General features: G+C 38.0%; 3 protein-coding genes and 1 pseudogene across 12 annotated transcripts in view; 2 read left to right on the top strand and 2 right to left on the bottom strand.

The window, feature by feature from the left end:
* The window catches only part of LOC137194557 (T-lymphocyte surface antigen Ly-9-like), a 58675-nt pseudogene extending 44457 nt beyond the window's left edge, over positions 1-14218 (top strand).
* Positions 1-14971, bottom strand: part of LOC137194560 (CD48 antigen-like) — a 72652-nt gene that overhangs the window by 7203 nt on the left and 50478 nt on the right. The gene's annotated exons all lie outside the window — the stretch shown is intronic.
* LOC137194558 (CD48 antigen-like) overlaps positions 1-14971 on the top strand; it is an 83819-nt gene that overhangs the window by 54264 nt on the left and 14584 nt on the right. The window lies entirely within an intron of this gene.
* LOC137194556 (carcinoembryonic antigen-related cell adhesion molecule 1-like) overlaps positions 1-14971 on the bottom strand; it is a 55115-nt gene that overhangs the window by 34048 nt on the left and 6096 nt on the right. For 2 of the 3 annotated variants that reach the window (XM_067606550.1, XM_067606548.1), the window contains exon 1: positions 2674-2766. The exons of the other annotated variant lie outside the window; for it this stretch is intronic. In XM_067606550.1, the coding sequence (XP_067462651.1) occupies positions 2674-2731 (58 nt within the window). In that variant the 5' untranslated portion in view covers positions 2732-2766. Of the gene's footprint in view, positions 1-2673; positions 2767-14971 lie in introns of those variants that run through there. 3 annotated transcript variants of the gene reach the window in all.

The following is a 14971-nucleotide window of genomic DNA, read 5'->3' as shown; positions in this document are numbered from 1 at the left end:
ATGTTATCAATTATAACCCAAGACAAACAGAGGAAGACACACAAGTCTGCATCATTTTAGCACATGTCAAATAATACAAACAAATGTTTCAAGAACTTAAAAAAGGCTGTCAAAAAGGTAGTGAGAAAAAAATGGAAGTGAACGTTTGACTTCCTCAAGTGATTTTAAAAGATTTTCTGTGAGAATAAATGCTGTTCTACATTTCAGCAGCTCTTTTCTCACACTAACAAATGTAATATGTAAGTACAAAATAATACCTGTTCACCTAACGTGGTGACCAGAAAATTCTCTCTCTCTCACACACACAGACGTACATGTTACAAGGAAAGTGAGTTTAAGTTTGTGCTTTGTCCTAAAGCTCTGTGATGATTTTAAGCCCTTTTTATGTCATTTTTTCAATAACCATAATTTATTGTGGTTCTCTCATTAATTTGTGTAATCTTTCTCTGCATTTTAAAGTTGTGTCTCTACATCTTGTCCATATTCATACCCTTTTTGTAAATACAATTGTTAAGTCTGTAAAAAGAATTTGGGGACTGTCTCAGTGTTTCATTGTTTGTTTTAATATATCAGGACTCCTAGGAAATCAGGATTGATACTTAATTGATTTAAAACAGTACGATGTGACTGTTTTTGCCTGGTTCCAGACGTCTGAATCGCTGCCCACATCTTCAGTTTATTTAGCGATTGAAAATCAAACCAAAGACATTCAGTCTATCAGGTTCAGGCTGATTCCAGTATTATTTTAGTTATTTGTTGTTGTTTTTTTCATTTTACTACTTTAAGGCCAGTAACAAAGGCTTTGAAACTGCATTTAGATTTTCTATGTTCACTTAATTTACAGAAAACACAATTAAGATAAAAATAAATTAAAGGGGACATATAATGCTTTTCCGTATTTTCAGTCATATATATTATATCACAATGTCAGATGTTCATGTTAAAATTGGCCAATGTGTCAAATAATGAGGTAAACGTATGTAAAAGTAATCTGTGTGTAAAAAGCACCAGCTTCAGACTGCTCTGAACACTCAGTTTCAAAGGGTTTTTTCTATTTTCAGCCCGAGCTCATGTCAGCTTGTGACAGATTTCTTTATATGGTCATCTGCTAGATGCACAGCGCAAGTTCACCACTCTGCTCTGGGGGTGGTCACGCTGAGCCATGACTCCATTACAAGGCACAGCGAAGTAAAATAAGTAGTTTACCTGTTAGAGGTGTGCTGTCTGCAGCTGTCCACCAAATATCATCACTGTGGCTGTTTCTAGTTGTACTATTCCTCTCTGTGTTATTTCTAACTGATTCACTGAACAAATAGCTCCAAATATCTCCATATGTTGTTGTTTTGACCGGTTTTAAGCACTGCTAACAAAGCTCTGCTACTTTAGTGAGGAACAGGTTTCATTTCCTGTAAATTCTTCACAATAAAAGTCTCCTGGTTTTTAGTCATTTAAAAGCTTTTAATTTGAGGCAGGTTTTATCATTGACTGTATATAAATATGGCAGCCTGGTCACCAGAATAAAACGTTGGCACTGTACGTTTCTGCAAACCACAGAAACGTTGAATATCTACATTTTCAACACGTGAAATACGTAGCATATTAACATTTAACATATATAATATATGAAAACATCAACAAAACATGAAGCCAAGACATCTCGATCGCCCCCTGGTGGCTGGCTGCAGTATAGGTCATAAGCGGATGGGACATGAGCCAAACTAAAAAAATCAAAGTACACATCAAATGAATTTTTCTCAAAGATGGTTTCTATCATTTTAGGTAGTTCTTATCACGCTGCTGTTTGTCCAGGTGCTCATTTTTCTGATAAGTTTGTTTTTAAATAGTTATTTGACGATATAGAAAGGGGGTCTGACGTCATGATTGACAGCTGCTCTCAAACCTCCATCGGGCGGTGGAATGGCTGAGGGGGCTTGTTCCATGGGCCTTCATCCTGCTGCCCAACTCTACTGCACAGACTCTGGCTCAGAATGACATCACACAAGGAAGATGGCAGCTTCCGCAAGGACATATTTTGGCTTCACTTTTGCATCTCAGTAGGAAGTGTAGACGTGACATCCATATTTATATATAGTCAATGGTTTGCATTGGCAGTAAAGCTACACAACTCTGATGCATAAAACTGGCCAGTCAGAACAGAGAGGGCTCATCGGGAGGGGGCCTTAAAGAGAGACATTCTGAAAGTAAAACCAGAAAATAAAGAGTGCGTGCCTCTACCATAATACTCCATATTCATTACTTTAATAACACTAAAAGGTTTTAATCTTTTTTAAATCTCTGTCTGGATATATTCGGGTCTTGTACAAGCATGAAGAATTCTAGTTTAATGTATTTAATGTATATTATAATGTATTGTTGTATTCTTATTCCTCTGGTTCTAAAGAATATTTTATCACTGATTATTATAATTCTTTTCATTTCCATCAACCAGAAAGTTAACAAGCCGCATTTATGAACCATGGATAGGGATGAAGTAATAAATGACAACATCTAAAAAAGTTCAAATTTTCAGTGAACACATGATTCAGTTTTATAGTTTATTGTGTCAGTATCATCTAAATCAAAAACAAGTTCCAGTAGTGCCTCACTACAACAACCAGACTTTGAAAACAAAGTCAACCAGCAACAGAAAATATTTAAAGAAAAATGTTTTACCTTGTGTTTCCCATGAACACAGCACACAAACAGCAAAGAGAAGAACGACGAGAGCCATTGTGCATATGAGTGAAAGAGGAAGTGATAACACTATTTGTGAACTGTCACTGTGCTTAGTGGTAACTTCTCTTCTCGGAAGTCTCTGTACAATCCACAGATCTCACAGTTCTAGGAACAGTCTTTATTGAAACTCTTGCTACTGAAGAAATAGTCCAATTTTTCAGATAATTTTTGGAATATTTGATTACCACAAATAAAATCAGCCTCTTGCCAACACACTCATCATAAAAAACCTAAAAGAATACACTACTGAAAAAACTGAAATGAAATATGGCCTCTGATCTCATCATTAACTTTATTAAATTGTGTTTTTAGAGAGAACGGTCTCATTTGAAAATATGTTTTCAACAGATCTCTCTATCTGCACTTTAAACAGCGTTAACACCCCTGAGCTTAATGTTCATTAGAGAACAGTTAAAAATAATGTTCCATATCATTTCCAACATATTCATATCTGTCGTCTTAACCATCATCATCACACATTTCCATCAGAACAAAATAATTATCAGTGACTCACAACATCACTTTCAGTTCATATTCACACCTCTCAACACTCACTTCTGGTGTGATCATCTTACAACTTATTTTCCGCTGTAGTCTACTTACTCTTCATGTCCTTGACATCTAGACTGAAAATTAAAAGGGGCTTGTTAAAATGTCCGTTTTTTAAATTGGCAATGTTAGTAACTCAAAAATCACATAAAAGTACAGATGTTTCCCACCTCAACAGTTAAAGGAGAGACTCTTCAGTGTTTAACATGTGCAACTTAAAATAACCAGGTAGGCATTTACATCTCAGTGTAAATACCAACCTGAGATGTGCTGCCCTGCTGCCAACACACTCCTCATAAAAAAAAAAACTAAAAGAATAAATGCACTGGGGTCAGCTGCACCTTGTCTTCTATAAGTCACTGTATGATCCACAAATCTCAATGTGAACAGTTTTTATTGAAACTGTCGCTAGCAAAGGATGAGTCCCATATTTCAGATGTAATTATAGCCATATTTGAGCAACACAAATTCATTCATATTAATATATTTAGCATTGTGGACAAAACTGAAGAGCCAGAATCATCAGTAATTGAAGTCTTGCTAGGTACAGCAAGAGAGTCTGTCTGCAGGACTCTGGAGTACGCTATTTTAAAGAGCACATTCAAAAACAATTGACATTGACCAAAGTGCTTTACAGTGAGATTAATAATGGGATTATTTAATTGATGATTACAATAAAATAAAAACACAGGAATGATCAAATAAAAACACAAACATAAATAAGCGGACATAAGAAAATGAACAAAAGCATTGAATATCTTGATAAAATCATAACACAAACAGCATTGCACAAACAACAAATAAAATACAAACAGATAAAAGCCAGAGTGTGGTCAGGCATTATTTCATGATTACAATTAAGAGGCTAAAAAAAAGAGACGGTTCTTTAGAGGAGTTTTAAAGATATCAATAGGGGGGAAGACCTAATTGTTAGTGGCAAACTTTTTATAGTGATAATAATATGTTGTATGTTATATTTTGTGGGCATTTTGGTCTAAGAAACTGTAGCCAGACATCTCTTTTTAGGCAGCAGGTGGCTGTGTCATGATCTCGTTGATCTGAAGATTAATGAAATTATTATTGATCAATAAGGAGACAGAACTCACACAAAGCAAATCATTCCCCTGTCTCGCTATACAAAACCAAACTTTTTTATAGTCTTCAGAGACAAAGAAATGATCAATGATTGGTCAAATCATACAAACTTATGGATTACAGCCAATGGCAAACAGCCATGAGATGTACATTTACATGTACATGTATGTTAGACAAGAGTCACATTTCCCTAAGACTCAAGAAACCAAGGGCCCCAAGCCAGATATGGCCCTTGTCCCCTTATGCCTGGGACACAGCCTGTTGACAGTCATATTGACATCATACCAGCAACATTACACCTTTCACCATAGTTTCAATGTCCATATCTGTACAATATGTCACAGACATGAAGTGACACCACTACTGCAGGTCAGCCTGCGTGGTGCACACCGGGGCAGGGAGCCGCTCTGGCGGGGAACTCCAGCATGGAGAGTCGGTGACACACTGAGCTTCTTTTCTCGACTCCTGTTGCTTTCTGTGCATTGCTGAACAATAAATGTTATAATCTTCAATCTGTCTTTCCATCTTAATTTGAAATTGTTACTGTGATTGACAGCAAAGTCTAATTATGTAAAGTTAATCAAAACATAGTGCTTGGGATATAGAAATGATCATGATGAACAACAAAACTTTTAGAGAAATGAATGCAGCATAATTTATTCACCAGAGGTTGTAGCCTGGACTCAGTTTAATGGAGTTAATTCACATGTGTGATTGGGTTCATTTTACTATGAAAATTAAGTTCATCAAACTTATTTATAGGTTGGTGCAAGTAACCTGTACTCATTTTAATTAAGTCCAGTATCATGTGCAAGTGAGTTACCTTTACCAAGAAAATTAAGTTTATCTAATTAAGTAATATCGGTAGTATTAGTTAACTCAGCTTGATTTTGCTGGGTTCATGTTAAGTAATGTTAGTGTTCATTCTACTTAAAAAAAATAGCCTTGAAGTTGGCTCAACTCAAAAAGTCCAATGCAATCATTTACCTCACTTTTTTATGTTAGGCAAGGCAAGGAAAGTTTATTTGTATAGCACATTTCAACAACAAGGCAATTCAAAGTGCTTTACATAGAGCACAAAAGGCATCAAGACAGAATTTGAAAAAAATATATAAAAGCAACACAAGGCAATGTAAAAAGACATTTAAATACAATTAAAAACTGTTGAAAACAGATAAAACAGGAGTATAAAAGTTATAGTGCAGTGTAAGATATTAACCATCAAATTTGGTTTAATCAAAGTCAGTGGCAAACAGAAAAGTCTTCAGATGTGATTTAAAAGAACTGAGAGTTGCAGCAGATCTGCAGTTTCCTGGGAGTTTGCTCCAGATATGTGGAGCATAAAAACTGAACGCTGCTTCTCCACGTTTAGTTTTGACTCTGGGAACAGAAAGCAGACCTGTCCCAGACCACCTGAGAGGTCTAGATGGTTCATAACGTAGCAGCAGATCAGAAATGTGTTTTGGCCCTAAACAATTCAGTACTTTATAAACCAACAGTAGTATTTTAAAATCAATTCTTTGACAAACAGGAAGCCAGGGTGAGGATCTGAGAAGTGGAGTTATATGATCCACTTTCTTGGTCTTAGTGAGGACGAGCAGCAGCGTTCTGAATCAGCTGCAGCTGTCTGATTGATTTTTTAGGGAGACCTGTAAAGACACTGTTACAGTAATCGAGTCTCCTGATGATAAATGCATGGACAAGTTTTTCCAAATCCTGCTGACACATAAGTCCTGTAATTCTTGATATATTCTTTAGTTGATAGTAGGCTGACTTTGTAATTGCCTAATGTGGCTGTTGAAATTCAGGTCTGAGTCTATGACTACAACAAGATTTCCGGCTTGGTTTGTGGTTTTTAACATTATCGATTGAAGCTGAGTCTTTGTTTAATTGAAGAAAATTCTGGCACATCCAATCATTCATTTGTTAAATGCACTTACTCAGTGCTTGTATTGGTCCATAGTCCCCTGGAGATATGGTCATGTAAATTTGTGTGTCTTCTGCATAACTGTGGTAACATATTTTGTTGTTTTCAATAATCTGAGCCAGTGGGAGCATGTATATGTTGAACAGAAGAAGCCCCAGAATGGAGCCTTGGGGAACTCTGCATGTCAGTGTTTAGGTGTATGTCATTGAAGACCTTAATAAGAGCAGTCTCAGTGCTGTGGTGTGGTCGAAATCCTGACTGGAAGACATCAAAACGGTTGTTTAGTGCCATAAAGTTGTTCAGCTGTTGAAAAACAGCTTTTTCAATGATTTTACTTAAAAATGGGACGTTTGATACGGGCCTATAGTTGTTCATTAGTGAAGTGTCTAGATTGTTGTTTTTTAACAGTGGCTTGATGACAGCAGTTTTCAGGGCCTGTGGGAAGACACTTGAGAGAAGAGATGTGTTGACAATCTGTAGAAGATCTGAGGCCATGCAGTTTGAAACAATTTTGAAAAAGCCTGTAGTCAGAATATCTAGGCAGCAGGAGGCGGATTGTTGTATAATGTCCTCCAGGTTTTTATGGTTGATTGGATAAAATTGTGTCATACTACTCAAATTGTTTTTAAGTAGACACAGGGACAAAACATACCCTGTGCCTGATATGGAGGCACTGACTGCTTGTCTAAATTTCAGAATTTCATCAGTGAAGGAGGCAAATCCATTGAAGGCCTTGATGGATAGAAGTTCAATCAATCAATCAATCAATCAATCAATCTTTATTTATATAGCGCCATATCACAACAGAAGTCATCTCAAGGCACTTTTCACATTGAGCAGGTCAAGACCGTACTCTTTAATTTACAGAGACCCAACAATTCCCCCATGAGCAAGCACTTGGCGACAGCGGTAAGGAAAAACTCCCCTTTAACGGGTAGAAACCTCAAGCAGACCCCGGCTCTTGGTGGGCGGCCATCTGCTTTGACCGGTTGGGTTGAGAGAGAGAAAGAGAGAGGGAAAGGGGGAGGGGGGACAGAAGAAAAACAATAACAACAACAAACAACAACAAGCACAAGCACCAACAGCCAGGGAAGGATGCCATCAGGACTGTGAAGGACCGCGAAGGTTCGGCCCGGGAGTCAGGTTGTTCTGTGAGATGAGAAAGCACAAAAAACTCCGGGGAAGAAGCAAAGTTAGTGACATGCATTGATGTTACATGAATGCATACAGATGGAGAGGAGGAGGAGGAGAGAGGAGCTCAGTGCATCATGGGAAGTCCCCCAGTAGTCTAGGCCTATAGCAGCATAACTAAGGGCTGATCCAAGGCGAGCCTGGTCGGCCCTAACTATAAGCTTTATCAAAAAGGAAAGTTTTAAGCCTACTCTTAAACATAGAGAGGGTGTCTGCACCCCGGACTGAATCCGGTAGATGGTTCCATAGAAGAGGAGCCTGATAGCTGAAGGCTCTGCCTCCCATTCTACTTCTAAAGACTGTAGGGACCACCAGTAAGCCTGCATACTGGGAGCGCAGTGTTCTAGTGGGATAATACGGTATTATGAGCTCTTCAAGATATGATGGTGCCTGACCATTAAGGGCTTTGTAAGTTAGGAGAAGGATTTTAAATTCTATTCTAGATTTTACAGGAAGCCAATGCAGTGAAGCTAAAATGGGAGAAATGTGGTCTCTTTTTCTAGTTTTAGTCAATACACGTGCAGCTGCATTCTGGACCAGCTGGAGAGTCTTTAGAGACTTGTTAGGGCAGCCTGATAATAAGGAATTGCAATAATCCAGCCTAGAAGTAACAAATGCGTGAACTAGTTTTTCTGCATCTTTTTGGGAGAGGATGTGTCTGATTTTTGTGATATTACGTAAGTGAAAAAAGGCAGTCCTTGAGATTTGATTTATGTGGGAGTTAAAGGACATATCCTGATCAAAGATAACTCCCAGATTCCTTACGGTGGTGCTGGAGGCCAGGGTAATGCCATCCAGAGTAGCTTTATCATTAGATAATGTGTTTCTAAGGTGTTTAGGGCCAAGCACAATAACTTCAGTTTTATCTGAATTTAGTAGTAGAAAATTGCAGGTCATCCAGGTCTTTATGTCGTTAAGGCATGTTTGGAGTTTAGTTAACTGATTGGGTTCATCTGGCTTCACTGATAAATATAATTGGGTATCATCTGCGTAACAATGAAAATTTATGGAGTGTTTCCTAATAATATTACCTAAAGGAAGCATATATAAGGTGAATAGAATTGGTCCAAGTACTGAACCTTGTGGAACTCCGTGTCTAACTTTTGCCTTCACGGAGGATTCATCATTAACATGTACAAACTGAAATCGGTCTGATAAATAGGACTTAAACCAGCTTAATGCAGTTCCTTTAATGCCAATTAAATGTTCCAGTCTCTGCAAAAGGATCTGATGGTCAATTGTGTCGAATGCAGCACTAAGATCTAACAGGACAAGTATAGAGACAAATCCTTTGTCCGATGCAGTTAGGAGGTCATTAGTGACTTTCACCAGTGCTGTCTCTGTGCTATGATGCGCTCTAAATCCTGACTGAAAATCCTCAAATAAACTATTGTTATGTAGAAAGTCACATAACTGATTAGAGACTGCTTTCTCAAGGATCTTGGATAGAAATGGAAGGTTAGATATAGGTCTATAATTGGCTGAAAGACCTGAATCAAATGTAGGCTTCTTAAGAAGAGGTTTAATTACAGCTACTTTAAAGGACTGTGGTACATAGCCTGTTACTAAAGACAAGTTGATCATATCTAGTAAAGAAGTGCTCACTAAGGGTAAAGCTTCCTTAAGCAACCTAGTTGGGATGGGATCTAAGAGACAGGTTGATGGTTTAGCTGAACAAATCATTGAAGTTAGTTCAGACAAGTCTACTGGAGAAAAACAGTCCAAATATATGTCAGGATTTACTGCCGTTACCAAGGTTCCTGTGTTTGGGGAGAGAACGGTGCCTGTTGAGGGCAGGAGATGGTTAATTTTGTCTCTAATAGTTAGAATTTTATCATTAAAGAAGCTCATAAAGTCGTTACTACTGAGAGCTATAGGAATACATGGATCAGTAGAGTTATGACTCTTTGTCAGCCTGGCCAAAGTGCTGAAAAGGAACCTAGGGCAGTTTTTATTCTCTTCTATTAATGCTGAGTAATAGGCGGCTCTGGCATTACAGAGGGCCTTAATATGTTTTAAGACTATCTTGCCAGACTAAGCGAGAATCTTCTACTTTGGTGGAACGCCAAATCCTTTCCAATTTTCGCGATGTTTGCTTTAATTTGCGGGTTTTGGAGTTATACCATGGAGCTAACCTCTTACGTTTTATTATCTTCTTTTTTAAGGGGGCGATGGAGTCGAGTGTTTGTCTTAGTGAGCCTGCAGCACTATCAATAAGATTATCAATTTGGGAGGGACTAAAGTTAACATAAGAGTCCTCTGTAGTATTGAGACATGGCAGTGAATTCAGTATTGACGGAATTGCTTCCTTAAATTTATCTACAACACTATCAGATAGACATCTAGTGAGGACATTTTTGTCTAATGGTGTGTAATCCAGTAATAGGAATTCAAAAGTTATTAAAAAATGATCTGATAAAATAGGATTTTGTGGAAAAATTATTAAATGTTCAATTTCAATCCCATAAACCAGAACAAGGTCTAGGGTGTGGTTAAGACGGTGAGTGGGATTATTTACACACTGAGAGAAGCCAATTGAGTCTAATAATGAGAGAAATGCAGTGCTGAGACTGTCACTATCAACGTCCACATGAATATTAAAATCACCTACTATAATTACTTTATCTGTACTAAGGACTAAATACGACAAAAACTCTGAGAATTCAGATAGGAATTCAGAGTACGGGCCAGGAGGACGATACACTATAACAAATAGAACTGGCTGTAAAGTTTTCCAGGTTGGCTGAGAGAGACTAAGAACAAGGCTTTCAAATGAGTTATAATTAAATTTAGGTCTAGGGTTAATGATTAGGCTTGAGTTGAAAATGGCTGCAACTCCACCTCCTCGGCCAGTGTCTCGAGGAATATGAGTATTAATATGACTGGGGGGAGTGGATTCATTAAGGCTGACATATTCTTCATGACACAGCCAGGTTTCAGTGAGACAAAATAAATCAATATGATGATCTGAAATTAAATCGTTTACTAAAACTGCTTTAGATGAAAGAGATCTAATGTTCATGAGTCCACATTTAATTATCTTATTTTGTTGTACTATTGCAGTAGTGGTTTTAATTTTTACTAGATTTTCATGAATGACTCTTCTTTTGTTTACTTTGGATTTAATTGATTTATGTGGTCAGGGGACAGACACAGTCTCTATGTGGTTTTGGGTGGGTAACTGCTCTAATGGAAGCGCAGAGAAGCGTGTAGGACTGCAGCTCTGCCTCCTGGTCTCAACTCTGGGTTGTCATGGTTTTGGTTTACTAATAAACTTGGCCATATTTCTGGATATGAGAGCAGCTCCATCCAAAGTGGGATGTATGCCGTCTCTCCTAATCAGACCAGGTCTTCCCCAGAAAGTCTGCCAATTATCTATGAAGCCCACATCGTTTGCTGGACACCACCTCGACAACCAGCGGTTGAATTGTGACATGCGGCTATACATGTCATCACTAGTCAGATTAGGCAGAGGTCCAGAGAAAATTACGGAGTCCGACATAGTTTTTGCAAATGTACACACCGACTCAACATTAATTTTGGTGATCTCCGATTGGCGTAATCGGGAGTCGTTGCCGCCGACATGGATGACAATCGTACCATATTTACGTTTGTTCTTAGCCAGCAGTTTTAAATTTGACTCAATGTCGCCCGCTCTGGCCCCAGGAATACATTTAACTATAGCTGCTGGTGTCGCTAACTTCACGTTTCTGACTATGGAGCTGCCAATAATCAGAGTTTGTTTCTCAGCGGGTGTGTCGCTGAGTGGGGAGAACCTGTTAGAAACATGAACTGGTTGGTGGTGAACCGTGGGCTTCTGCTTAGGGCTATGCTTCCTTCGGACAGTCACCCAGCCGCCCTGGCTTCCCGGCTGCTCGGGAGCTACCGGGGGAGTGGGAGCTACGCTAGGTCGGCCCGCACCGGATACTAGGGGCTGGCTAACTATATTAGCAGCTGATTGTTTTTCCATGGTGCGGAGCCGCGCTTCCAATTCACTAAGCCTTGCCTCCAGTGCTGCAAATAGACTACACTTATTACACTTATCACTATCACTAAAGGAGGCAGAGGAATAACTAAACATTTGGCACACCGAGCAAGAGAGAGCAGGAGAACGAGAGGGAGAGAGAGAAGCCATCGCTAACTGCTTAGTTTAAGTTAGCTGCTAGTGCTAGCTGCAGAGCTAAAGTGACTAACAACTTGTGCGATTAGCGAGAAAAGTCGCTAAGAGAAAGGCGCTGAGAGTGCTTGTGTAAAACTAGCGAAAGTTTAAATATACAGCAGATATTAATCCACAGTAATGTGATATATATAGGAAAATCAACTGAGATGAGAGCAGCAACAACGCTATCAGTATACACAGTCGGCAACCGGAAATGATACAATACGCTTACCGCAGCACGTCAGCACGTTGAGGGTTCTTTGCTTTTATTTGCTGTTAAACAACACAGATTTAAGACAGGGCTGATATGAGTCAACCCCTTTAAAGATCCCCTCCATACATGTTTTAACATATATAAATAGTCTGTTTTGAATAATAATTTGTGTTCGGTGTGGTTTTTCCACAAAACAGTTCCATTACCATGTTTGTTAAAATGGCATCACCTCCTTCTGCCTCATTGAAAAATCCAGTATATATGAACAACATTTATGGAAACAAATACAAATGGTTTAGTAAAAATGTGATTATCATTATTATTATTGGTGTTGGTGTTTATTTGTTTATTATGTTCTGCAGAGGAGGTTAAAAGTACTGTGTTGTGTGTGTTTGACAAAGAATACATGTCAGTTAAGTTCAAAGAACAGGATACAGCATTGTAGGCCAGAAGAAAGCAACAATAAAGAAAAACAAATATCCACCATTTCTGGCTACGACAAGCTTCATCATTTTGGGGTCAAATGCTGTGAAAATAAATGAATATAAATGTGATTATGTGTCTCTGTTGTTATTACAGGGTCTGGTGCTGTGACTCCTGTGTTTGTGAAGAAAGGAAATGATGTACTTCTGGAAGTCAAGAAACCTGTTGGACTGACTGAGGCGGAAGATTTTTTTTGGAAATTCAATATCAGTTACTCTGTAGTAAAGTTATCATATGATAACAAAAAAAAAATCTTTGAAAAGTACTCAGAAAGGGTTGAGTTGACTAATCAAAATGGCTCTTTGCTATTAAAGAATCTACAACAGGCCGACAGTGGACGTTATGTTGCACTAGTGACTGGTGCAAGAGACTGAATCATAGCTGAATACAAGGTCATAGTCCAAAGTACGTTTCTTATCATTTTGTCATTGTAAATAATTGAAATATTGACATAATAGTATCCTGATTTCCAAAACCCTTCACACAGATGTTTTTTTCCAGATCCAGTGTCTCCAGTTAAGCTGTCAGTGGACTCTATTTCTAACAGCGCAGACTCCTGTAACCTCACTGTGACCTGCAGTACACAGGACCGTAACATCAGCAGCACTTTTAGATGTGACACCAAAACCTGCAATCAGATGGGAGGAGAGCAATCAGAGATCTCAACCTCTGGCTCTTCTCTCCATGTCTACTTGTTGAATGACTCCATCATCTGTAACCATAGCAACCAGGTCAGCTGGACCAGAGACATGAAGGAGATTCAGAGTTTCTGCCGTCTTGCTGGTAAGACTGAAAGACAATGTTCTGACTGTTGGGCCTCACCAATGAAATCAAATCAAAATTTGAAGATAGTTATTTAACTTAAATGTTACTTTAGTAAACTACTGTGATGTTTTTATAGATCTCACATCTCTTTATCTCTCTTTATAGAACTTTACGGGTTTACAACTTTGCAAGAGGGATCATAAATGTGCTGCACAAAATTACAGGAACATATTTTACTGTGTTATAATGCATGTCAATACAAATATCCTGCAAACATACAGTATCTCACTTTTGAAGGTTAGAATACTCAATTCTTGTGTTGTGTTCATTTAACTTGCACACCATAAAGTCTTAATGACATTTGCATGGGACCTATTTAGTAGAAATGTTTTAGTCAGTTAGTCAGGCAGGACTGTTTTTAATAAAGCAAAATACAAAATAAAGGCAATTATGGCAATTATTCTATTAAGTGACTTTCTGTCTGTGTTAGTGACAGTCTACTGTCGGTGTAGTTGTTGCTTCCATGAAGTACAGCACATAAAACTCAAATGTACTACAATTATTTTCAAATGTATAAATTAGAATACTTACTGTATAACAACAACATATTTGTAAAATAAATTATGTGGACCATTTTTAAGTCAGAAATTTGTCAACTTTAAAAAAAGACACAAAATGTTTTCCAAAGACAGTATTTGGGTTAATTTGTTGTCAGAACTGTAATAAAAAAGTGTTTTGTTGTGTTGCAGGTTCAGAGAGTCTCTCTGCTGGTATCTCTGTGTGTCTGGTGAAGACAGTCGTGTTTTCTGTTGGTCTGGTCATCATGGTGTCTGCCGTCATCAGTGTCCACCTGATGGAGAGGCTCAAGAAACAAAAATGAAGAGACAAATCTACACCAACCAATCTGTCATGCACATTCTTATCAAGTAGTACAGCAGACACCGCTGTGCGTGTGTGGGAATGCGGAGAGCTTCACTTGCTTGTTGTGCTACATATCATAACCTCTTAACTTTGTAAAAATATTCTGTCTCTCCTAATGAAGAGTGTTGTGTTGCTACTTCAACAGCCAACCTAGGTGCTTAATAAATCTTCTTCATTTCACCTACTTGTTTTGCTTCCTCTTCTTTAGGATGTCTGTCTTAATAAACCTGTTTTACCTTAAAAAAATCAATACAACCTCAGATATTTGTTCCTGAAGTTTGTTCATGCAGTCTGATTGAAACAGGTTTGTCTGGTCCAGCATTTCTTTTAATCTAAATCTTCACACTATAATAATAACAATCTTATTAAAAACAGCTGAAATCAAGCCATGTCTCAGTGCAATGACACTATTAAAATCACTACTTATGATTCCTATTTTAACAACATTAGAAGGCAGCTTTCAGGAAGCCTAATATTATTGTTCTATCAAATAAATAAACTAAAACTAAACTAATGTTGATGCAGCACAAAGAAACAGCAGCAGGCCTTTTAGACTGAAGGAAACTCAAAACCTTTTGGTTGAAGTACAAGTTGTGATTTCAGACAGGACTTCTCAGTGATAAGTGTGATCAGAATAATAGATCAGAACAGATCTGAACAGATACGCACTGACCAACGCATAAATTCTGTCCCTAATATTTGTTTGAGTATATATGCTGATTTAACTTTTGGGTAAAGTAAGCAGAACATTTTTTATTACAAGAACCAAAAACCAAACTCTCATGTCATATTGTGTATTTTTGTGAATCACTTAGGGCCTTGTATTGTAAATGATCATATAGCATGAAGTTTTTTCCCCACTCAAATATTGTGGGAGAGATTTCTTTCAAGAATGATACACTGAACATACAAAACAAATGCAGATGAAGAA

This window comes from Thunnus thynnus, chromosome 12 (assembly GCF_963924715.1).
Source record: "Thunnus thynnus chromosome 12, fThuThy2.1, whole genome shotgun sequence".
Lineage (NCBI taxonomy): Eukaryota > Metazoa > Chordata > Actinopteri > Scombriformes > Scombridae > Thunnus > Thunnus thynnus.
This window is presented reverse-complemented; position numbering and strand designations above follow the sequence as displayed.